At 49.2% G+C, this 24,268-nt stretch overlaps 1 protein-coding gene across 10 annotated transcripts in view; it reads right to left on the bottom strand.

Annotated features, from left to right (window-relative positions):
- The window catches only part of LOC142051929 (collagen alpha-1(VII) chain-like), a 120,540-nt gene extending 99,268 nt beyond the window's left edge, over positions 1-21,272 (bottom strand). For 4 of the 10 annotated variants that reach the window (XM_075081710.1, XM_075081700.1, XM_075081701.1 and 1 more), the window contains exons 1-5: positions 21,088-21,269; positions 6,549-6,685; positions 2,930-3,110; positions 2,316-2,475; positions 696-789 (exon numbers count right to left, since the gene is read on the bottom strand). In XM_075081710.1, the coding sequence (XP_074937811.1) occupies positions 696-789; positions 2,316-2,475; positions 2,930-3,110; positions 6,549-6,615 (502 nt within the window). In that variant the 5' untranslated portion in view covers positions 6,616-6,685; positions 21,088-21,269. Of the gene's footprint in view, positions 1-695; positions 790-2,315; positions 2,476-2,929; positions 3,111-6,548; positions 6,686-21,087 lie in introns of all 10 variants that reach the window. The other 6 variants (XM_075081706.1, XM_075081708.1, XM_075081707.1 and 3 more) reach the window with 3 other exon arrangements.
- Positions 21,273-24,268: the final 2,996 nt, after the last annotated feature.

Here is a 24,268-nt window from a genome sequence, read left to right as displayed (position 1 = left end):
TTCTGATATATGAGCAGAAAATGGGACTTCGGGAGACTGTGAAAATTGCAAGGTTTTTCTGTGGTTGAAATCAAAAAAAGGGGGGACCCCCCCAACAAGTCAACCCTCTTTAATTTTCACCTCAAATTTGTCCAAATAGACTTGGTTGCTCTGTATAATGAAACACCACCACTATCCCCTTCTTCTCCCCTGAAATGTTTGGTAAAAGGAAGGATTTGACTTGTAGTAAATGGTTGTATTTAGCTCTTGGGGGCAGGGAGGTGCTGAAATTTTTCCTTGCCCATGGAATTATTCTGATGGACATTTTTAATGTAGCTGAAGTCAGTCTCTGAACCCCATTAAGAGAAAACTTCAAAAGTAAAAACATTTCATTTTTCAAAATGTCACATCAAAACATTTTGACTTTTATGGAACTATTTATTGAACTCTTCCTGAATTCACAAGTAGTTTTGACAGATGCAAAACCACAGATTTCCACCGACTAAATCAGCTATTGGCAACAATAAAAAATACCCAAGCACAGCACAGATGTGATTTTCCTGTACTTGCAGTAGTTGCTAGTGGCTGAGCCCGGGGATGGGTACGGTTTTTAGAGGGGGTGTCATGCCTCAGGAAGCTTCGCAGCATGGACTGTGTGCTAATGCACACACTATTTGGTGGCAACGCTCCATGTAACTTAACGTGTCCATACGTACCTACAGCAAATACTGTCACCCCCCCATCCTGCAGGACCTGGGCTTCATCTTCCACTGAGTCGCTGGATTTCCCATCTGTGATCAAAACAACTACCTACAAGAATTGGCGTAAGAGCCAGAGAATGAAAGAACACAACGTGAGGAGGTCACCAGGGACAGCTGCAGGATTTTCACACTGAAAAGCCAGACCTTGGGTGAAGTCCCTCTCTAAAAGGACAGGCACTTGGAAATAAATCGTTCGATAACCCACACCTCTGGGGTAACTCACATGGAATCAGCCTTCATGAGCACGAGCTGGGAAGGAGCAGAGCATTAAATGCTGCTGCTCATGACAGCATCTTCTCTGCAAGTCTCCTCCTGCTCAGCTCTGACTCATCTCTGCTTGGGGCAGTAACTCTGGCCCCAGGAGGAGATTAACGCTAGCACAGAGAGAAGATTCACCTCTACAGGTCTGTAAGAACAGCCCTTAAAGGAGGACTCAGCTGCACCTGGACAACACACTTGGCCAACAGCACATGGATGGTGCTATCAGGTGGTAAGAAACTCTCTCGGCCAGATTTTGGGTTTAAATGACAGTGAACTCAGGAACCCCAGACCTTTCAAGCTTTTTGGGCAGTCCCGTGGGCAGACCATGTAGCTGGTGCTGGTGCATGGGATGCTATCATGAAGACACACACTGCTGCAACATCTTTAAGCAGGGAGTTGAGGTGGGTAACACATCCCACCTGTAGCATCATGTTCTCCTTCCTGCACTGTGACTCAAAATAAGTCTCACTGACCACACTGGTCACACCACACTGATCGCATGGATCACACAGACCACGTTTGGCATGCAGGATCTCAGAACAAAGAAGGTGCAAATGTGGGAGGCTCACGGAAGGTGAAAGCTGGCTGTGACAGTTTCAGGCTCGGTTCATGGGGTGTATCCACTCCCCATGCAGCTGCCCCCTTGATTTGAAGACCATCTACCATTGGAGCAGAGTGGACTGTTTCATGCAGCCTGCAGAGCAAACCAGAAGGCAGCACCTTCTCTTTAGCATCCCCAGCATTGTCAGAGCCCCTTAGAGATTATGAAGAAAATAATTTAAAAAAAAACCAGATCTGAAGAAACCAATGACCCAGAACTAATGTGTGAAAGGTAAAGACACTGCAACGTGCCTGCTTTTCAAGAAAGATGCTGACTGTACCACCACTCTCTGCAACCAGAGCGGATGTGCACAATTAGCAACAGCGACCTGCACCAATGCCACAACCTGTCTCCTTGTCTTGATCATGCCTTGAGCCTGCTCGGTGAGCTTAGGCGGTAAGTGCCCCGAATTTGGGTAGTCATGTGGAGGCATTTATGACCAGAGCACTGGGTTTCTCTGCAATCTGTGGGGTAGTACAAGCATTTTTAAAAGTGAGTCAGTCCTCTGAAATTCTGGAGGTGCGTGTCTCCTATCACCAATCAAGTGACCTGAAGCTGAGTGAGCTCCCAGATGAGGTACCTCAACTGCAAGCCAAAAATCAGATGGGATGAATAAAAACCAACTGGCTCATTCATGCCTTCAGGTAAAGAAGTAAGAGGTCTGATCCCTACCAAGGATGTCATCAGGGGAGTCATCACAGAAGGTCACTTACCTTTGCCGCATCCTCTCGCAGTGTGTCCAGGCGAGACATGGAGTGAGCCGCAAACGCCAGAGCCGACGCTGTTTTTAAGCTGCTGCCTTTGAGGGAGAGATCCTGAATTGCCACCAGCATTTCTTCGATGGTCACATAATCCGTGAGCTCGATACTCATCCTGGGAATGAGAAATGGGGGATTACGGGTGAATAAGGAGCAAGAAAACACTGTTGTTACAGCAAGGATTAATTGTTAATAGTAATGACCAGCAATAATATTGATCTTTAGCTGGTCACACTAGGCTTGTATGTAGGCAAGTCCTCTTCACAGTGGTCAAAGGAGTCCAATGTATAAGGGCCAGAGCCCTGTTACCATAAAACACTATCTAAAATTGGATGGCAGGGAATTTCTTGTGGCTGCATTAAATGCCATCCTCCCTGTCCTGAAAGAGCTCCCCATGGCCAAGCACCTCTAGACTCTGGTGACACTGCTGGCGGTTGAACTTTTGCTCTGCTCTTGTAATGGTTCAGCAGACCAGCAAGAGCTCTTTAGCCATGAGGACATGGTTGCCCATCTAGAGCTATAGGGCTATAGAAACCCGGGTGCTGGTGGTAAAGGATGGACTGACCCACCTTGGTGTCTCCCCGTAGAGTGCCACCGCCAGCCGGATGCCTCCTTTGCCCATCACCACGTTCTCAAAGGAACGCGCCATGCTGCTGATGAAGTCCTTGACCAGCTGGAAGCTCTCCCTCCCTGCGCCCTGTGACTGTCCCACGAGGAACAGAATGTCGGCCACCTCCGCCGTCCTGCATGCTGAGGGAGAAGAGGGGCAGGAAGGCTCATCCCACACCACGCAGTGAGCCAGCCAGGAGATAAACCCCTGAGTCATGTGAACCACCGAGATATTGCAGCTAAGGAAGAGAGACCACGCTTAAGCCCAGTGAAGCAGGTAATCACAGGCTTCACAGAGCAACAGGCTGCTTTGTTCTCTTTAATTTCCTCCTAATCGCACATTTTTCTGTTCTCACCCAGGGGAAGTTGCTCATGTTAAGCACAGACACCAAGACCCAGACCATCAAGGCACACAGGCCTGTAGGACAAGCTGGAAGCAAGGGGATGCCTCAGGGTTTCATGTGCCCAGAGGCAGACATTGACACCTGAGCCACGCACAACTGAATTTTGGGACTGTGGAAGCCCTGCCACCCCTCCAACCATTCTGGGCTTCTTGCATCAGGGTCTCCAGAGCCAATGTGAGACACCCATGCAGACATGGGGCCACCTGGCCATCCATGCTTTGCCAGCCCTAAAACAACAAGTCTTCCAGTCTTGCATGGAGAGAGCTCAGGATGCTCTGTGCATTCAGCTCTGCAACGCTCCCCTCTTGCCAAGATGCCAGTGGCCCCAAGCGTGTAAAGTATCTTGCTCAAAGAATGAACAATTTGAGTGTTTTGTCCGCACAAGCCAGAGCCATCTGACGACAGCTGGCAGGGAAGGGACAGGTGTACAGGGAAATTTGTTTAATGAACATCAAGGCATATTTCCCTTTACAGTGTTCAGTCTCAATTGAATTTCATTTTCTTTAGGCATCCAATAAATATATTTCATGGACAGAAGTCTGATGACTTTTAGGGATGCTTAAATTAATGATGGCTCTACAAGGAAAGTTCAAAATTTCTATTTTCTCTGGTGTTTCTCTCCCTTGCAGATAGATGCTCAAGTTATTACTGTAGGGCTGCTAAAAAGCAGACTGCTCTGCTGGAGGAGGGCTTTTTGTGTTGCAGACTGGCTTACTGGGACTGGGCTCAACCTCTTGGCATTTTGTTCTTCATTTTGTGTCACTACTGCTTTGGACTTCACCCAGCCGCTGCCTTGACTTTCAGCTGCAGGGCTGGAAATCAACTCGCACCCAATCTGGCTGCAGCAGTTGTTCCAGTTTGCTGGGGAGATGTGCTAGGTGGGTTTCTCATGCTCCTGCTGCAATGGAAACCCTGTTTTATCTTGACCTCTTCAATTTACCTAACTTTTACCCCATTTCTATAAGCAGGCTCCCTAAAGGGCTTGGAAAGATGCAGATTTTGTGCTTTCCTTCATTGCCGTGTCTGTGATCAATCCCCTTTGGCCACACAGCAGGACAGAGGATCATTTACCAGCTGTGGATGGATGGCAGTCCAAGGATCTTTGTTACCCAAGGCTTTTGGTTTCTTCATCTTACTTTGTGCCTCCTGACACTGAGCTCTTCACGACTTAACAGTTCTGTTTACTGCAGAAGAATAATGACTGGCTCTTTTTGGCTTAACTCATATCCAGCTGGGAATATAAAGCACTTTCCCTTGACAAAAATGGGAGACAATTATTTCAATTTTCCTTCCTAGAGCTCTCTGTTGAGATCTCCCTTCCCTTCTCAGTCCTCCGTAAGTGCTTTTCAGCTGAGATGTCAGGGGTGTCTTGGAGACAGCTCAGCTGCTAACAGCAGATCACCATAAGATCTTTTTCCCACCTGCTGCTTCTATTTTGGATTTATCCCTTTTCCCTAGCTTTGACCTTGATGTCTGTGTCCCAGAAGGACTTGGAGGGAAGCCAATGCCAGTCCTTGGCTCTGACCTCAGAACTGGTGGAAATCTTTCAACAGCTTCCCAGGGTAACCACAACCTATATTACCATAAGAAAATCCCAACAAAGGTTCAACGGGATGGAGAAGACCATCCACCAGCCCTCCCAAAATCACACACCTCTTGGAGCTGCTCAGGACAGTGCAGACAGCTTTTTCTGGGAGACCTGCATTTTTGGTCCTGATCTGGAAAACACGCTTAAAATGCCATTGGTATCAGAGGGACCTTTGCTACCTACCTCTCCACATCCCAAATCCCCAGAGAGCCTCCTCCATCCATGACCAGCCCGTGGGAGTCTTGTGCACCTTGAACAATGCTGCTGCCCTCATTTGCATCCGGGGATAATGAGGAAAAAAGACAACAAGCAAGAGCTCCATGGGATTAAAAAGGGCAGGATGGTGCCCCTTTCTTTATAAAGGGGCAACCAGAGCCTGTTGTATGAGACGCTGAGCCAGGAGCTCAGCACCTTTCCGGAGGGGCCCAGCTTGGCAATGAAACCCAACAGTGTTTGCTGCTTGGATCAGGTACCTGAAGCTGTCATTGGCAGCATGTGATGTTAAGCATATTTGGATTGGTACCTTCTGGAGAAAATACCAACACAGACAGCTATATTAATCACAGGGGGATATGATTTTATTTGAAATTTTTCATGCACCTCCAGAATTACCACATTTCATCAATCACAGGTTTGCCAGAGACATCTGTAAATGTTGATTTATTGCACTGTTCCCAGCTTTGAATTAAATAGCATTATAGTCAAGTATATTGGCTTAATTGATGGACAGGAACTTAATCAAGTTAATTTTGTAGCTGATGTCAAAGCTTCCATTAACTCCTTGTTGAATTTACTGAATTTAGTCCAGGTGGATTTACACCTTCAAAGCCTGGGGACTTGTTGCTGCAGAACAATTCAAAGAGGGAAGACCCACTGGCTCATACCCAGCCCTATAACAGTCCCGGGAGCTTTGGATTAGCTCTGTAGGATGCTCACAAGGAGCTTCTCCCTCCTGCAGGACCCTGAGGCTAGAGACATGCCATGGATCATGCTTTTAACTCCATGAGGCTCTTCTCTGGGGTCCTTCCATCTCCTGCCTTTTGGCTCCAGCCCCTTCTCCCCAAAAGCTCTTTGTGGGCTTGCATAGGCAACAGGGAGCCAGGGAGGAGGTGAGCCCTTGCGCCACCTTAACTCTGAACAGTAGCAGGAGGCTTCAAGGCTTCCTTGAGTTTTTTTCTCTCAGATCCTCTGTGTGATGGCTTGTACCAGGTCTTGGAGATCAGAAGAGGAATCAGGAGGGGAGACATTTTTCCCTTCTTCCCACCTTTCTCTGGAGCAGCTGAGGTGGAACAGTATTAGAGACAGGACACTGAGCAAGAGCCCTGATTTCCCCATAAACCGTAGTGCATCAAGTCATGTGCTGCCTTTTGGGGCCAGCTGAGATGCTCTTTTAGCCAGATGATCCCAACCTAATAGGGTCCTATGCAGAAGTTAAAGGCATCGGCACTACAACCCTACTGTGACAGCATCTGTGTGTGTATCCATAACATTAGCAGAAACAACTGCTCTGAAAAGGTCTTTTTCCCCCTAATGTGTCTCAGCATCACCCCCAGCTGCTGCATTCATGGTAGCCCACTTGTCACATACCTTCATGAACGGCCACAGCTCTGTACTGCACCACAGCCAGTGCCAGGGCAAGGATCTGGGCATGCATTTTCCTTTTCCTTGGGAAGAAGCTCCTTCTTGGTTCCTGGAGTCAGCACGCAGCCTGGAGAGTCATTCATCTGCAGGAGAAAAGAGGCTTTTACACATGCCATCTGAGTATGACGCTCCCACCTACCTACAGTAGCAAGGGAAACTTTTCCCCAGTTACAAAGGCTCATCCTGGCTTAGGCAATTGGCATTAAAGTCCATAAATCCACTCATTCCTTCATCTCCTTGCTGATGCTGGCTGCAGGGGAAAGCTCAGCTTTGCTCTCCCAGCACCCTTCCCTAACAGCACCCTTCTTCAGGCAACAACCACCTTAGGCAATTAAGCCTAAATGTGAATATTGGTGTGATGAAAGAGGGAAGCATCTGCTACTCCAATTACACAGGGAGGAAGGATCACTAGAAGATCACTGCAGACAGCAATCACCTGCACTCAAGTCTTTATTAGCCTGTTTTGCAAATAACCTTCAGGTTTCTAAATCCAGGACTAACTGTATTGCACTTGCTGCCCTTGGAGATCCAGCCCACCATCATGGAACAGCCAAAGGGGGCTGAAGGCTCTGGTTACTGCCTATGGCCAGTTTATCGACTCCCCCAAATCGTTACAGAAGTCTCCCTCTGCAATGCAGGGACTTCTCTCTACAACACAACAACTGCAGCAGAAGTGGCATGCCTGGAAGGGGTTTTATTCTCTTTTTTTAACGGACAATAAAAAGTTCTCCTGTTCTGAGCCTCATCCTCTCGTGCCGGGCTGAGCAGATTTCATAGGGAGACATGGACTACTTCCAGGGTGCAAATTACAGACATGGGGAAAAGATGAATTCGATGACTTCATCCAGCCTAGCTCTTTGCCAGGGCTGGATTGTTCTTTCCAGTTAACAACATGGAACCTCAAAATCACATTGCATTGTAGATTGGGTCCCTTCAAGGCTGGGTTCCTGTGCATAACTTGGAATAACCCCTCCTAAATGAATTCCCAAACAAGCAAGATGAAGGTCGAGTGCCTGGAGCAGCCTGCTTTGCATCTAGGCTGCAGGGGCACCCGGGCTGCGGTCACCTTGCCCATCACGTAGCAACACCCATCTCTGAGACCCCCAGAATTTAAGTCCCCCTTTCTGTTTGTTACTTTCCCTTTCTCTTCTAAGTGCTGTGTTTACCTGGATGTAATCAGTATCTCTGCTGTGCAGCAGTTAACATGTGCTGTGTCCTTCCTTTGTAACTCCTGTCAAAACTTCTGTGCAGTGCTGCCATTAGTTGCTGTGGAGACGGCTTCAAAGCAAAAATACCAAAAAAACCACAACCCCAAACCCAACCAAAAAATAACAAAACAAGCAAATCCAGGCTTTTTAACAACAGGCATAAACAACCTTCTAGAAAATCAAGTAATGGAGGAGAAGGGCAGAGCTGAGACCTAAGAAAACTAGGTTTTACCCCCACCTCTTTTGCAAGAGTTGTATTATGAGTTTTGGCAAGATCAGCCCATCACCCCTCAGACCCCAGCACCTTTCTTGCTATGCCAACCTGGCAGCATCCCCTTTCCCTTCCCATTTAATCCTCAGCTCCATGGGGCAGGGTCTGTCCTGGACTGTAACAAACCCTTCATGGAGCAGGAAAGCAGCAAAACCTTTGGGTTTCTGAGCTCTGTGTTAATATTATTAAAAACATATGTCCCTCCAGAAATGTTCCTGCAGGGACCCTTATTTCAGAGTTTTTCAAGAAGTGCCTCCTTCCATCCTCTCTTCTCCTCTTCCTCCCATCATTCACACCTCCACACTTCCTCCTGCTCAAAATATAATCCAAGAGAAGGATAATTTAGCTTGTAAATGCAATGAATGGCTCTGAGAATTTCCATCTCTAAAATACACCAGAAATGCATTATAATATGTACTGAGATAGCTAATGTAGGCCCTTTGAGAGGACATGTCCATCACAACAGCTGGCACTGTGACCAGCTCACCCAATCCTGCCCCAAAAATACCAGCTGCTGCATTGAGACAGAAGATCTTCCAAAATGCTGATTTTTCTAAGTGCCTCGTGGGTCCCTGGTGCTGTCCCCGGGGCAGAGAAACCTGCATGTGTGAGCACATCCACTGCCACATGTCACCCCATGGGGTCCTGCCTGGCGCCAAGGTTCTCTAGCACACACGCCATCCCTGGAGGCCAACAGTGCTCATGGCCCTCGTTGCCTTTGGCACCTTCACTTATCCACCCCATCTAATTAAGGGAAGACAGGCAGTAAATTAACAAGCTCCAAAGTCACTGCCTTCAGAGTATGTTTGTAGGTACCTTCTACCTTCAGACACGAGGCTTGATGTTGAACTTAAGCTAAGTCATACCTCCTGCCTTTCCAAATGTGACATTTTTCTCCTCTCCCACCTCATCCTCTCCATTCCTGCCCTAAATCAAGGATGAAATTTCCCTGATGCTTGAACCCTTGGGATAGACCGAGTCCAAAATGTATGGAGAAAAATAATTCAGAAAAAGCTTAAATGCTAACAGAAATCTCCGCTCCTCTTTGTAATTTTAAGAAAATTCTAAAAGGAGAGTAAGAAGGTCCCTCTATGACAAGGCATGCACCAACATCATCCTACAGCAGGTCTGCTCCAGAGCATCGGCTTCCTTGCACCACTGGCCAGAATGCTGACCCATGGGGCAGGAGTACGTACTGCTGTGGTGATGCCTTGAGAGCGATATGGAGCCAGCAAGGGACAAAGAACAGGATTAAAGGACCTCTTAATCTTCAGCATTTGCTGCCCAAGTTCACACATATGGAGGACATTAAAAATGGCCCAAGCAACAAAAAGTAAGTCTAAGTTTCTGCAGTCACTTCAGGCAGCTAAGCCAAAGAATATTTTTTGCAGATAAATATTTGATATGTGATTCTTCTTCCCCCCCGCCCCCCCCAGCTCTGACATTGTTTAATGTTTCAGCACGGAACAAATACAGTAAAAAATGCACATTAACATAGCAATAGAAAAATAGTCATACAAGGAATAAATCCTAGAAGACTCTGCAGAGGCAAAGAAAATGCATGGTGAGCCCCAGGCCTCCAGTGAGTAAATGTTAACATCTGCAAATGCGAAGACCCTGCAGGTGTAGAAAGGCTTGAGCTCAGAACAGCCACACCTTGAATTCACATTGCAAAGGTGAGGAAAAGGATGCAAAAGGGTTTCACAATCTGGGTGTCATAAACTAAAGACATTTCCTGGCAGACATTAATTCATACACACACGTGTGCATACGTGCTGAAGATTTACATGTTATATATTTGGACATGTTGAATATATCTAAATTTTATTGCATATACTTTTAAAATTTTAGTTAAAACTATGATCTGCCTTCTAGCAGTGAGCTACAGATGTTCAACTGGGGTGAAAAACTACCCAACTCCTACTGCTGTGTTGCCAGCATGGGTCCTTGATTGATGACTGCAGCACATCCACATTACAGATGATCCCCAATTTAAGGGCGCTATTCTCTGACTTTGAAAGGAAAATGAGTCGTTTTCTCTCTTGTTTCTCCCCTTCCTGATTCATTCCAAAATCCCACTGCATTTAAGAGTTCACCTGAGTATGAAATACCAGCCCTAGATGAGAAAAGGCAGCGTGGGCCATTTCTATCAGGGTGAAGAGCTGCTCTGCAGCTTCCAGACACTCTCTCCAACACCTCCCTTCATCCACAGCCCACCAGTGGGCCAAGACCACACCTGCGTTTGCTCCTTCCATGTGCCCTGTCCTTCAGGACATGATATTTTGGGTAATGAGGCTGATGGACAACTGCCATTTGCGCTACCATTGTTGTCCAGCTCAGGGCAGCTCCCTTCACTTAGAGGCATCAGCTCACTTAGGTGCCACCACGATGCTCATTATATACATTCCATATTAGAAACCTTAAATCCAGCAAGCCTTATCTGACCTTTGCTGACACTGGCTGCCATCAGTCCCTGTCAAAGACCTCCTAAACTGCTACAAAATGCTTTAGAGAAATCTGGTAGGTGCAAGGAAACAACCCCATAAACTTCAGGGTTTTGCAAGGAATCCCAGCAATTTCCTTGATCTTTTACTGCCCCCGGTAAATAATTTATAGGGGCAACTTCTCCGGGTTTTACAGTTCCTTGAACAAATTGCCTCCAAACTTCATAAAGTTCATGGACCAGGTTCTCCCTTTACCTCACCTGGATCAGATGACAGAGCTGTGGGAAGCCTGGCAAGATGCAAGAGGGTAAGAGAGGGAAAAAAGAGCAGGTCTTACATACTTGCAGTAGTGCCAGAGGCTGGGCCATTCCCCGCCATTTATTCTTCCTGTGTATACGTTTGCAATAAACTCTTCTATCTTTTTATTTTTCCCCAACAAATTTTGGCATAAATAAATAACCCCTGTCAGCAAGGTCTGTCTAAAAGGGATGAGACCCAGTGGATTCGCAGTCCCACCTGGCTGGTGCCTGCCTCCCATTTGCCTGTGGCTCCAGCTGGATCTCCTGCCCCAGGATCACCCATGCCAGATGCTGCTAACTCCATCCACCAAACAACTATGCCTGTTGCATACGGACACAAAAACAACATTACAGAGCTGGGTCTGGGCATGCACAGCCTTCCCGGGGGATCTGTGCAGATCCACATCCCAACACCCACCGCTGTGCCATAGCAAATATCACACAAGCAGACAGACCCTCTGCCTCACAACCTAACAAAATCTTAATAATTTCAGCCAAATCTGACAGAGGGAATCAAGTCCGGGATGTTTTCATAAAAGTCTCCTGAAAACAGCCAGCTGGACAGAGGAAAGATATCCTATTTGCAGCTCCCTCTGAAAGACTGCAAACTGAGCACAACCATATATTAGCCAGCAAAGAATCCACAGGAGCACCTCCTTATGAATGCTCCAGCCTAAGGCTTCAGCTACATCTCACCTCACTAGACATCACTGTACACAGCCCACCTCCCCAGGGCTCCTGTTCATGGAGCACTGCCAGGCACATCAATGAAATCAGACTAGATGTAAGACCAGATATAAGGAAGAAATTTTTTATGCTGAGGGTGGTGAAACACTGGCCCAGAGAGGTGGTAGATGCCCCACAGAATCACAGAATCCCAGACAGGTGGGGGTTGGCAGGGACCTCTGGAGCTCACCCCGTCCCACCCCCTGCTGGAGCAGGCACCCCCAGAGCAGGGGCACAGGGCCGCGTCCAGGCGGGGGGTGAATGTCTCCAGGGAAGGGACCCCACAGCCTCTCTGGGCAGCCTGTGCCCCTGCTCTGGCACCCGCACAGCAAAGGGGTTTGGCCTCATGTTCAGGGGGAACTTCCCGTGTTCCAGCTTGTGCCCGTTGCCCCTTGGCCTGGCGTTGGGCACCACTGAAAAGAGCCCGGCCCCATCCTCCTGACACCCACCCTTCAGGTATTTATAAGCACTGATGAGATCCCCCCTCAGCCTTCTCTTCTCCAGGCTGAACAAGCCCAGGTCTCTCAGCCTTTCCTCACAAAGGAGATGCTCCAGCCCCTGATCATCTTTATGGCTCCATCTCTGGAAACATTCAAGGTCAGGCTGGACGGGGCTCTGAGCAACCTGATCTAGTTGAAGATGTCCCTGCTCATGACATGGGCATTGGACTAGATGACATTTAAAGGTCCCTTCCAATCCAAATCATTCTGTGATTCTATGATAAATCCTACGGCGAGGGATCCCAGCAGCCTCGCAAAGAGATCACGCTGAGATGTGTAATTGAAATACAGAGATTGGCCTGAATGGAGAATTAATGGGAATTTCAGGATGTGGAAGCACCAGAGAGACTGGCAGGAGAAGGGTATGGAGATGGTCCAGGTATTGATGGTATCAGCATTAGAGGTCACCGAGATCCCAGCACATCTATACATAATTTTGCACTATATTTGGATGGGGAAAAACAAGGCACAGACTGCATCAACTAAAGCAAAGGACAGATTCAAACCACCGAATTTTGGTGGCAAGATGGAAAACAACAACAAGGGCTTGTAGCTTAAGACACCAGCAAAGAGGCAAAGGATGGAGTAAATCCTAACAGCTCACAGAGGTGGAGAGCAAAGCTCACAACCACTGTCAGCTCCAAAAAGGTGCCAGCAGCCCGTCCAGAAGCAGTCTATGCTCAGGAGACATGATGAAGATGCAATAGCTGGTGTCAGTTACAGGCTCTGTCCATTTTGCAAGCAAACGTGTTCATAATTTGCTGTCGGGGAAATGCCGGTTCTCTCCTTTGCTTGTGAAATGTTCACATGGAAAAGCCTGGTCAGGGCATTTCTGCAGCTCGTCTCCTGTGATTAGGCATCATTTGCTGCAGGGGAGTTAAAGACATTTTCAAACCTCAAGGAAAATGGTAGATGTGGATGGCAGGAAATATCTGGTTAAACACGGGTTGTTCCTTGCTTGACAGAAATAAACCTTGGGGCCAAAAGTTTACAGTCTCTTTTTTAAATGGAGTTAATAGATTTTTATGCTAATTGATTTCTCTCTAAATCCCTTGAATACAGAATTTAAGCTGTTTTTGTAAAGAAATATGAACGCATTGACTTGTTGGTAGCTGGAGGCACACTCCTGAAATGCCAGAGGGGCCAATCCACAGGGAGGAGATGCTCCCTTTTGCAAGCAGAGGTGCAAAATGGTACCAAAAACCAGAGTTCAGCTCAAGTCCAAAGGGCCTGGGATTGTGCCCAGTCTTTCTGAAAGCCCCTTGGACACCTTCTCTCAGGCTAAACTAGGATTATGCTAACATACTCCAAATCATTTAGAATTAATTACTTGGACTGGGGGCACTAACTCTGGCTGAACATACTCAGGTCCTTCAGCTGGTGTGAGCTGGGAATGGCCATGTCCACCCATTTCATGCTGCACCCCTCGTGTGGACATTCACATGCCTTTGGGGTCATTTTCATAGAGGATTTTCCATTTTCTGGAAGATCCCCTTCACTACAGTGACAGCGATGTTCTGGCCACATGGTGAGGAAAGGAAAAATGGGATTTCCTAAATTCTTAAAAATACCAATAACTGATACCAAAACAAGAAGACAGTACATCCAAACCAGGCTCCAACCAGCAGTCCTGTGGTCAGCAGGGATTTTGGTAGCTCCTAGGTGGTGCATGAATGTGTTTTGTCTTTCCTGCCCACCCGCTGATGCTTTGGGGTCTACATTCCCATCATTGAGTCAGTTGATTCAGCCCAGCACTCATAAGCAACTTTACAACACCGTGAAAGCAAGCTACCATCTCATGAAACTCCTACATGAACGGAGAGTTGAATAATCAGTGGGCCTTTGGTTCATCTGTGTCAACATGATGCTTACCCAGCTAATTCCCATCTCGGGTTTCTCCTCCATACCATGCAACTCTCCTGCTCCAAGATCTTGGGTGCCAGATGCCGCATGTGCCGCAGAGGCCCCAGCACTGGTCTCTCCAGGGAGTCAGGGCAGGGTGCATTGCCGCGTGGCTCTGGTTCCCGAGATCCCTAACCTCAGACCATCTAGTAGAAGGGGCTGCCAAGAAGTGATCTGATTTTTGTTTGGCCCCAAAAGCAACCCATAAGCCCTGCAGCAATAGGTGCTCCCTACCCAAGATACCTCTGTCCCCCGGGACCACTCGCACCCCTGCCCAGGACATGCCACATGGACCTCTCAGGAGAAGAAAGAGCAGCAAGCTGGGGCTCAGAGCCTCACTGGCACACGATGGTGCTAGCACCATGGAGCCCAGTATTGCAGCTGGACTCTCACTCTGGTTGCTGAGAGGAGGGACAAGAGCACATGAATCCACCAGAACGCCCCCCCCCTCCAGCCTCAGAGCTGCCACATGACTTTCCAGACCCTATGTAAATAACACTGGGTAATTTAAGCTCCGTCTCCAGGATGTGTTTGTATCTACACCTTCACCAGCTCTCCTGGAATGACACAGCAATGCAGGGTGGATCCAAGAGCCTACTTAATTTCAGCTAAGAGAAGGACACAGGCATCATCAGCGCACTACGGAGAGCATTTTGCATAGCTCCCATGGTTTCCCTCCCCATGGCCCCTATTGCTGTAACAACTGGCCAACACACAACCGAGTTCTGCCCATTACCGGCTTACCCAGGGCTAGCAGGTTGGGCAGAAGAGAGGATGGAAGCTGAGCTCCCCAAAAAGCCATGCTGGGTCCCTGGCATTCAGCCACCACGCAGATTTCGTGGAGAAAACGTGATGGTCCCTGTACAGCAAAGATGACCACAACCCCCCCGCCAAGGCTTCTCATTGCAGTTCTTTCCATGGGGAGCTGAATGTGATTTTGCCCACATGACAACCATCCCCTGATGCTCCAGGTGCCTACATTTGGTCGCATGTGCTTTTTAGACCAAAGTTTGAATTCCGATCCAGCACCATCCTGGGTCAAGGTGTGTCCAAAATGAACATCCCAGAAGGAAGCCAGAAGACCCAGGAAGAAGCTACAGGAGCACAGGTTAGGGCCTCCCTCATGTGGGTGCCCACATAGCAGAAGCTGGTGGTGGTGGTGTAACAGTGATGGAAGCAAGGGGTGACAGCTCTGGTGGCCAACAGACCTCCTTTGAGGCCCAGCAAACACCACGTCCTCAGAGCTGCAGCTCCCCTCCGCTTTCTGAAGATGCATTGATTCACGTTGTTCTCCTGGAGGACCTCCCCCTCAGCTCCAGGCAATTCTGCCATGAAATGGAAGGATTTTAAAGCAAAGCAACCTTTTCCAAGGAGCATTTTTACCCGCATGCTGCAGCGCGGAGCTTGTTTAAACAGCAGCGTCAGCAATCATGAGAAACTGCTGCTCCTTGCAGAATGGGTAAATGGCTCCCCTCCCTCTCTCGGAGCAAGAGCTTTGAGAAAGTGTTTTGTTGGTTTTGGTTTTTTTTTTAATAAATACCATTGATTTCCTGATTTAAAGGGGTTGCACTGCATAGTAATGTTTAACAGAGATGATGGGGAGAGGAGGGGGGTAAATCTTGTGAGGCTGCTCAATAAAAGAAGATGAAGCGAGAGCTGGAGGAAGCCTATTTTCCGCTTCGACACCCAGCTGAACGTGCCTGGTTTGTTGAAAGGCAGTGACCCACAAGGGCTTCTGGCCTCCCAAGTCTCACCAACTCAAGGTTTAGACCCCAGAGCTGTTGTTTCCCAAGGAAACATGGTGGGGAGACAGGGGCATGTATAAAAGCAGCTGGATTAACATCTCAATAGGTCTCCTGAGAGCATGGCATGGGTTAGCTAGGACTCTCCTCCTGGGTGGGAGATGTGGCATGGAGCGGTTTCTGCTCCACCCCTCCCTTCCCCATCCATCAGGCTCCACCGCAGCGATACTAACCTCCTCTGCAACTCCTGCAGTGGTTCACATCGAGGTCATACAACATAGAGCAAAGCACAGGTTAGGATTTGCTCAGATCTGATGGAAACAACCAGTTAAGGACAAATCTTCATGGATGAGAGACCTCCTTGGGTTTTTTGGCCATTCCCCACTGGGGAGAGGGCAGCAAGGTGATGAAAAGGTAGCTGGAGAAAACTGGCAGGTGACAGCTCTTCCTCTAGTATGGGACAACTTGCAGAATCATGTCCAATGGGGCTTGTTTTTGCCATCTTCCACCTGCAGAAACTATCCAAGCAGCATCTGGGAGCACTGGATGGAGCATTTCAGCTCAGAAGCACCAAGGAGAAAAGCAGAAAAATACTTTATGGGTCCTGGAAATGAAAGCTAGATCCTCCTTTCTTTTTCTCCGCACCATGGCGACTCCCCACACATCAGGTTTTCACATTAACAATAATAAAAATACTTTCTTAGCTAAACTTAGAAACCTTTCCATGCAGAAAGTTACAGTAGGATTGTGGTTGTGAAGATCGTCTCCAGGCAGTCTCTTTCTTCCTCTCCAAGAGACCCAGTTTGGGGGGATTGATGTTTTTGCTTGCATAGCTGTTGCAAACCTTTGCTGCTCACCCTTAATCTCTCCTTGCAAAAAATGCCAAGAGCACAGTGAAGGTTTGGGGTGGATAACTTTGAAGGAGAGTTTTGCTGGACATCACTGCTCATCGGAAGTCTACATGAAACAAATGGCTCTGCTTCAACCCCAGCAGCCTCCCCACTGGGCTTCTGATCCTAATGCAGCCTTTCACAGCATCACCTGGGCATGCAACAGCTGAGAAGCATCACCATGTGAAACCTACTTAAAAAATGAATAATACACTTGGAAATGAAAAAGCTAAAAGAGAGGCAAGTAATCATGGTCAGTCACCACGTACCTTCCCAAAATCAGGAAACACCTCGAAACCAACTTCAACTTCTTTCTACCTCCTCTGTCCAGTTTAATGCTCAGCTTTGAAACAAGCCACCTTGCTTCCAGCTGCAAGGTGAGGGGGGATCCCTCAGCACACCTGGCACAGAGACACAAGCTGCCCACTGAACAGGTCTCACAGCTTTAAGGATATTTGCAGTTTCTTCACCCTACAGCCACCTGGGGTTTGTTAATCTGGCCTCCCATAATGAAAGTGAAACTTCTACCCTGCGGGATTATGTATCCACAGAGTCAAAGGCAATATTTCCAGGTGGATGTTACAGACAAGGAGATCAATAGATGGGGGTGGGGTGGGGGGTTGGGGTGTGGAAACAGAGGGTTAGGAAGTCAATTGATCAATGGATTGACTGCTTGGCTGGCAGCCAGGTATGCATTTCTCAGGTTACTTACACTCAAGCTGGATGTTTTCCAGGAGGTTATTCACATTGCAAAGTGCTCCTTAGCATGACTGAGGGGACTGGGAACCTGGACAATGAAAACAAAGATCCCAGCCCAAGACCCTGCATCCCCTGGGAGCCTCTTGGTTTTGTGGCAGGATAAATTCTCCAAGCTGATCCTCCTTGCCTGGGCTGATGCTATTTCACTGCCTCCAGCCGATCTGCTTCACTCTTGGCAGAGCAAGGACTACAGGTGAGCACGGCAGGAGTGAGTGAGGGAAGAAGGACTCATGCATGGGACTTGCATGCCCCCATCAGGACCCCCTGCAGGCAGCCTGACCCTGCTAATCTGCTCCCTCAACCCCATACAACCCCACAGAGACACCCCCCCCAGGACCCACAGCCTAAGTCTATGCCTCCTGCCCCGGTCAGGAGTCAACCTCAGTGGGGTACCACAAGCCCACTGTAAAAGGTGACCCACAGGGGCTATGCCTGTACAAAGCCTCCTATGATGAGGTCGGGCCCTGAATCTCTTCTGTAGTCTCTTGACATGCTCACAGTGCAAATACCAGCTGCCTTCTTGTGTTGACAGGCCCTGCTGAAAGGGCTGGAGTCACCATAAATCTCAGCTTCAGTTTCTATTAAGCCATTGAAACACTTCCCAATGCACCTTCCCATATTTCCCCAGCATTTTCATGCTGCTGAAATGGTGCAACCAAATAGGCATCTTGATTTGGCCTATTTTTGTCTCCCAGGTCTCATGTGCAGCACTGGCTGAGTTGCTGGGGCGCTGAAGCAAGTGTGTTGTGACAGACAGACATCTCCCTGAACAGACAGCACTGGCATTATTTGCCATTTCATTATATGCCTTTTTTTTTTTAACCTCTACGAATGTGCTGTCTGGTGCAATCGTATTTTATACCCACCATAAACTGGTGTTAATGGTTAAGGAAGAGAGAACTGGCTCTCAGTATCCATCTAGACAGGTTAGGCTTTTATTGACTAACTATAGAAACAAAATCAGTTGATGAGGTGCTGAGGGGTACGTTGGTGGGCAAGTTGTACAAACAGGAGGGATCAGGCCATGGCAGCAGTGAAACCTTCCCAGAAAGCACTTATCCATGGCACGAGGTCACAGCTTGGCCCCTGCCTCAGGACGTCCTGGTGACTCTGGCCCACTTGCACCACTCCCTTCTCTGGGGCACCGCAGGATGCTCCCACCAAAGCTGCCGTGGGTGCAGCTAAACCCATTTTGGATGTTTCTCTCTGTTCCTTGCACTCTCTCAGAAGTTGCTGCTGCATCTGTGCTCCCTCAAGACACAGGGGAAATGAGGATTTATGGACAGAGAGTTGCAGAGGCTGAGCCAGTGGCACCCACTCCCCAGCCAGGGCAAGAGCATCTTCCCCCAGAAGGGCCAAGAGCACCCAGCCCCTGAGCTGGAGCCCTCAGCAGCCAACCAACGCGGTCCATGGGAAGATTTGAGCCTAAATCACTCACTTTTTACATTAATTTCTTTACTGCCTTCCTTCCACTCGAAGGTGAGGCCTGAGATGAGCACATCACCCACCCTTCACCATCACCTGCACCACCTCCCTGGCGCTGCAGCAAGCTCAAAACATCACTCATCCCAGCAAACTGCTACACTCATCCATCCTTCCCCCACTCACCTGACGGGCTTTCTCATTTACACAGACCTGCGCTGCCGGTTTGAGCAGTCCCGGTCCCTGCCAGCTACAAAATGCTCTCCCCAGGGGAAGTCCTTTTCCAAAGCAGCCCTGAAATAGCCCAGAATTATACCTTTGCTCTGGCTCCCTCCGGCAGTGGTTGCAGGTCTGCTCCCCACCGTGGCTGCAAAGCCCTGGGTGGCGACAGCGTGACCTTTCCTATAGGCAAGGGGACATCATGCCCGCGTCATTGCCTGGGGGCAGGGGTCCACATGACCAGACAAGGGAGTTGGAGATGTCGTGCTGCATTTCTACTCTTCCTCTTGTCCACTACCTGGAACAAGCAGGGTCAGAGGAACAGATCTGTCAGGGAGGTGCTATTTGGGACGGGGAGATCTGAGAATAGCTGAAACATGAGAAAAGCCATGCTTGGGAAAGCCAGGTGGAAAAAGCAGACAAGCTTTCATGCACATAAACCCTCTTCCAGTCATGAGCCCCCAGTGCACCAATATTTAAGACCAGGGAGAGCTGACAGAGCTGCTCCAGTGAGAAACCCCTGAGCAGCTGCCATTCAAACAGCCTCCAGAGAGGAAATATCACCCCAGTTCCCAGTCCTGCCCTGTATAAACCTCACATCCTCAGCCAGGCTGAGGAGAGTGCCAGGACCTACAGGTGGGAATATGTCCCCATATTCACGTGCCAACCCTTCAAACACAACCTCAAGCACCTCCTGACCCAACACATCTCCCCATCCACAACCTGACCTGACGCTGCTTGGGGCACTGGAGAAGAGATGTCTGCAGAAGGGGCCACATTGCAGAAGCATAGGGGAGCCCAAACACCATCATCCGTCCCCTTTCTGCTCCTCCTGACGCATGCAATAACACGATGCATGGAGCAATTTCTGCAGAATCCATCCTAAAAAACCAACCTCTTTGTCAGAGCCACAAAGACTTTTCAGACACCCCATGAATCATCTGCCTGGTGGCTAATTTTCTTCTCTCCCCGGAAGAACGGCACTTTCTTGTAATTCTTGATTGCAAGCAGAAATTACATTATTTTGGGCCTGCGATGGAGAGCAGCCAAACGAAACTGTTAATCACCACTGTTCCCTGCGAGACATCGTTTCAGCATCTACGGGGGAGGAGGGAATGGGTGGACTGATGCTGAAGGATCTCAGTCACCGTAACCTCTGCTGCTACTGAGGCAAGAAAGCCTGGGCTGTGTGACGCTGCTGAGTCAGGAAAGGAGCAGACCCACAACTCAGGGCTGCCTGTATGTTGTTTGCACCCGAGCGCTCACTGCATTCATTGCAATGCTACAACCTTTGCAGACCCAGTCTGGCCCAGCTGTAGGAAAGCAGAATCCCACCCTGAAGTATAGAACTTCTCCCCTTGATATCAGCCGACTTCCCCAGCCAGGAATGGCCCCAGACTGACCTTTTCTGCTGCTTCTCCCATAACCTGCTGAAATATTCATTTTGTCTGGAGTTACAACCAGTCCCAGGGGGGTCTGCTCTGTTGCTGTTATAGCTTTGATCAAGGACTTGCTTTCAGCACTTGCTATTTTACCAGCATCCACCCCGCACAACCCAACTAAACAAGATTAGAAGAAAAATATAGTTCCTTATTCCACTGGTGGGAAGTTTGCTAGCATCAGATTCTGCCCACTGCAAAGCTCAGACCTCCTTGGTGCATCAAAGGAGGCAACAAGAACTCGCTTCCTCCCAGAAAGCCTCAGAAAAACCCCGAAACAACCCACCATGTGCTGCACACGACAGCACTAATTCACAGCCTCTCCCTGCCTCCAAGACCAACTGATGCCCCTGAGCCACCTCCCATCATGGGAAGTGCAAAGTCACCCCAAAATACAGATTTCAGACAGGTTTTGGGCATCTCAGGACCTTCTGAGACAGCGGCAAGGCGTTCGCTTGTGCAATGCACCCCGAAGCTGGGAGGTAATTTGCAGCCTCCTCATCCCCATCGCCCCCAGCCCGCTCTCTTGCCTTTGCACCACGGTTCATTTAACTGCAACCCGAGAATGGGGAGAGTGAAAAAAACCACGACGGAGCATACAAAACCCGACACTTGGGCAGACGGAGGGATGGACAGCTAGCTACAGGCGGCTGGTGCTGCTTACCTGGGCAAAGCTGCCGCGTGTTGGCTTCTCCCCGTGGGTGAGAGGGTCCGACGGCCCCAGAAACGGGCGTCCGCGTCGGCCAGGCTGCAGTGAAACTCCCTGCACGCTTGGAAGAAGAAGTTATGAGGCAGGAGGAGGGGCCGCTCCAGGCATCCCCCCCCTTCCACCTCCGACTCCTTCTCGGCAGGCCAGCAGCTGGGACGGGGCGGCGGAGGGGAGGCTGGGACAGGGGATGCCACCCCGCACGCTTTCGGCAGGAATGCAGGAGCAAAGAGGGGGGAGAAAGGGAGGGGAGGGAAAAAAGAGAAATCTTTACCTCGTGGGCACAAAATAATAATAACTGGGATGTTTGCAAACGAAGGGGCCGGCTTGGGGAAAGGGTTGGGAGGGGAAGAGAAAGTCTCTGTTTCCAGGGGGCCAAAGGGTCTAGGCTGGTTACCAGCCCCTGAAGAGAATGGGAAACATCAGAAGTGGGTGCAAAACTAATTTATGGCTCAAATACAGGGGTCTGATGCTGCTGTGTGGGTGCTGGAATGGTATGAAGGGGCATGAGTCAAGACATCTCAAACGAAATCGTGATTGAACTTCATTTGTCTCATCTCACAACACCACAGAGCTTTCTGAGAGATGGTCTCCTAGACGGAGGATGTTAGCACTGATATTAACAGGCATCAAGAAATTGAGGCACCGGGCGGTGAAGGGAATGCAGGTGTCTTTGGTGTCTGATTCCCAGGTTTGACCATCTGGGCAAGAACCCCAGAAGTGACACAAGTGCCACGCTTGCCCCCTCGGTGTGGGGACAGCAGGGTGACCACGAAGCTCTGGGTGACATGGGTGCACTCCCTTCATACGGCTGGGAATGGGTGAGACATGGGAATGGATGAGGCCCCCTGCTCCTGGGAGGGAGATCAGCCCCAAACAGGGTCGCAAGAGCACACCTGACATCCCACCTACTAGGAACACAGGGACTCCCAGCTCCAACCACCTCCTGCACCCATCAGACGCAGAGGAGCTGCGCCCCATGGCAGCCCAGCAGCAGGGTAAAAACCCCCTCCAGCCACCCCTAGAGCTTACACCACACAAATAAAGGATCTTTCAGCTCAGAAAAACCTCAGAGGAAGAACCAGGGACCCCACATGCCAAAGAACAAGCAGCTCTGCTGCTCATGTAGGGGATCACCTGAGTCTCCTCCCCACACCACTGATTATTTTGCAGTGCCTGGGGTCTTGGGAACTCCAGACCCAATGAAGGGAAGACCTCACCACGGTAGGTCCTAACTGTCCCTGCAGCTAGTGATCCTCTGGCCAAGAGATAAATGGGCCAAAAAGGTCAAAGACAGAAAGGAAGAGTGACAGACAGGAGGCCCCAGGGTGCCAGGAGCACACTGGCTTGAGATGCAATATGCAAGGGAATCCCAGCCCCAGCCTGACCCTGGAGGTCCAGGAGAGGCCAAAAGGGATGGGGGAGCGAACAGGACATACAAAGTGGCCTCAGGGCTCCACATTTTATTACTGCTTATAGGACCATCACAGCCACATTAATAAATATGAGTAGTCTCAAATGGCTGCTAAAATATATTAAAATTATTAATCAGCCCCTGCTTCCAGGTGTTTAGGCACAGGTTTAAAAGGATAGGTGCAGTGGAGCTCTTCCCAGCCCTCCACACCAGCTTGAGCCCGAAGGGAAATACACTTGGGCTGATGTTTCCCTGCTCCAGCAAAACATCCCAGGAATTAACTGCTTCATGTCCAAATATACTCAGAATTTTTTTCCCCAACTCAGACTATTCCTGCCTGAAAACATCACCCGAAGATCTCCAGGATTATGCCAAGGGATTGCCTGCAGATCACAGACTTCAGAGGAGCACTCCATAAGGCTCAGGCTTAACAATTGAATCTAATTGAACCATATAAAATTCCTAAATGCCTGAATGCCTCATTATGGGGCTGAATAGGCTTAATTGCAATTGTATCTGCATTCAGCAATTAAATCTATTCACAGCCCCAGAGTGGGGCAATCAGATGTTTGTGCCACACAGCTCAAATGCATTTACAACGGGAGCAGGGCTCTGATTGCCATTTGGAGGTGCCCGAAGGGAGGGCAGGCCACCCAGCTGTGGTTTTAATCCAGGTCCATCACTGTTTCTCCTCGACATATTTGGCTTCTTGCTGTTCAGTAGAAATGCAAGGAGCAACCCAACGGGCTCTCTTGCCCTTTGTTGTCCCCAGGATCGCTAACAATAAGGCAGTTTGCAGCACAATGGAGGTCAGTCTCACCTACAACCTGCAACAAGAGTCTGGCTGTCCTGTGTCCAGACCTCATGGTCAGCTTCTCAGCTGTCTAGTGAAGAGTGAACACACAGTGCAATGTTGTATTGCACCATTCACAGCAGGTTCCTCTTCCATATGCAAAGTGTTGAGCTTTCCCTCAGTTAAGGGATTTTTCTCCAATTTTTTCTCACTCGGCCAGTTTATTCTCTCAAAATCATGCAAGTATGAAGTTTCTTAAACAGATTCTGCCCCTCTGCTCTGCCCTGTGAGACCCCCCTGCAGCGCCGCCTCCAGCTCGGGGCTCCTCAGCACGGGACAGACACGGGGCTGTTGGAGCGGGGCCAGAGGGGGCACAGAAATGCTCCGGGGGCTGGAGCCCCTCTGCTGCGAGGCCGGGCTGGGAGAGCTGGGGTTGCTCAGCCTGGGGAAGAGAAGGCTGCGGGGAGACCTTATTGCGGCCTTTCAGTGCTTAAAGGGGGGCTGTGGGAAGGGTGGGGACAGACTTTTTAGCAGGGACTGCAGCAATAGGACAAGGGGGAATGGTTTTAAATGAAAAGAGGGGAGATTTAGACTAGATATAAGAAATTTCTTACAACGAGGATGGTGAAACCCTGGCCGAGGTTGCCCAGAGAGGTGGTCGATGTCCCATCCCTGGAAACACCCAAGGTCAGGCTGGACGGGGCTCTGAGCGACTCGATCTGGTTGAAGATGTCCCTGCTCACTGCAGGGGGTTGGACTAGATGACCTCTAAAGGTCCCTTCCAACCCAAACCAGTCTCTGAAAAACCTGTAACACCTGATTGATCTATGTGGTACATATAGGAGCTAGCTGAGGTGGCAGAGCAGCGCTGCTGAGTTAATAACCCCAGCACAGCACTGCATCAGGACAGCTGAAATTTCCCATTCTCAAGC

The sequence above is a fragment of the Phalacrocorax aristotelis genome, chromosome 1, assembly GCF_949628215.1.
Source record: "Phalacrocorax aristotelis chromosome 1, bGulAri2.1, whole genome shotgun sequence".
Classification (NCBI taxonomy): Eukaryota; Metazoa; Chordata; class Aves; order Suliformes; family Phalacrocoracidae; genus Phalacrocorax; species Phalacrocorax aristotelis.
The sequence above is the reverse complement of the archived record's forward strand: the minus strand, read 5'-3'. Positions and strand labels throughout refer to the sequence as shown.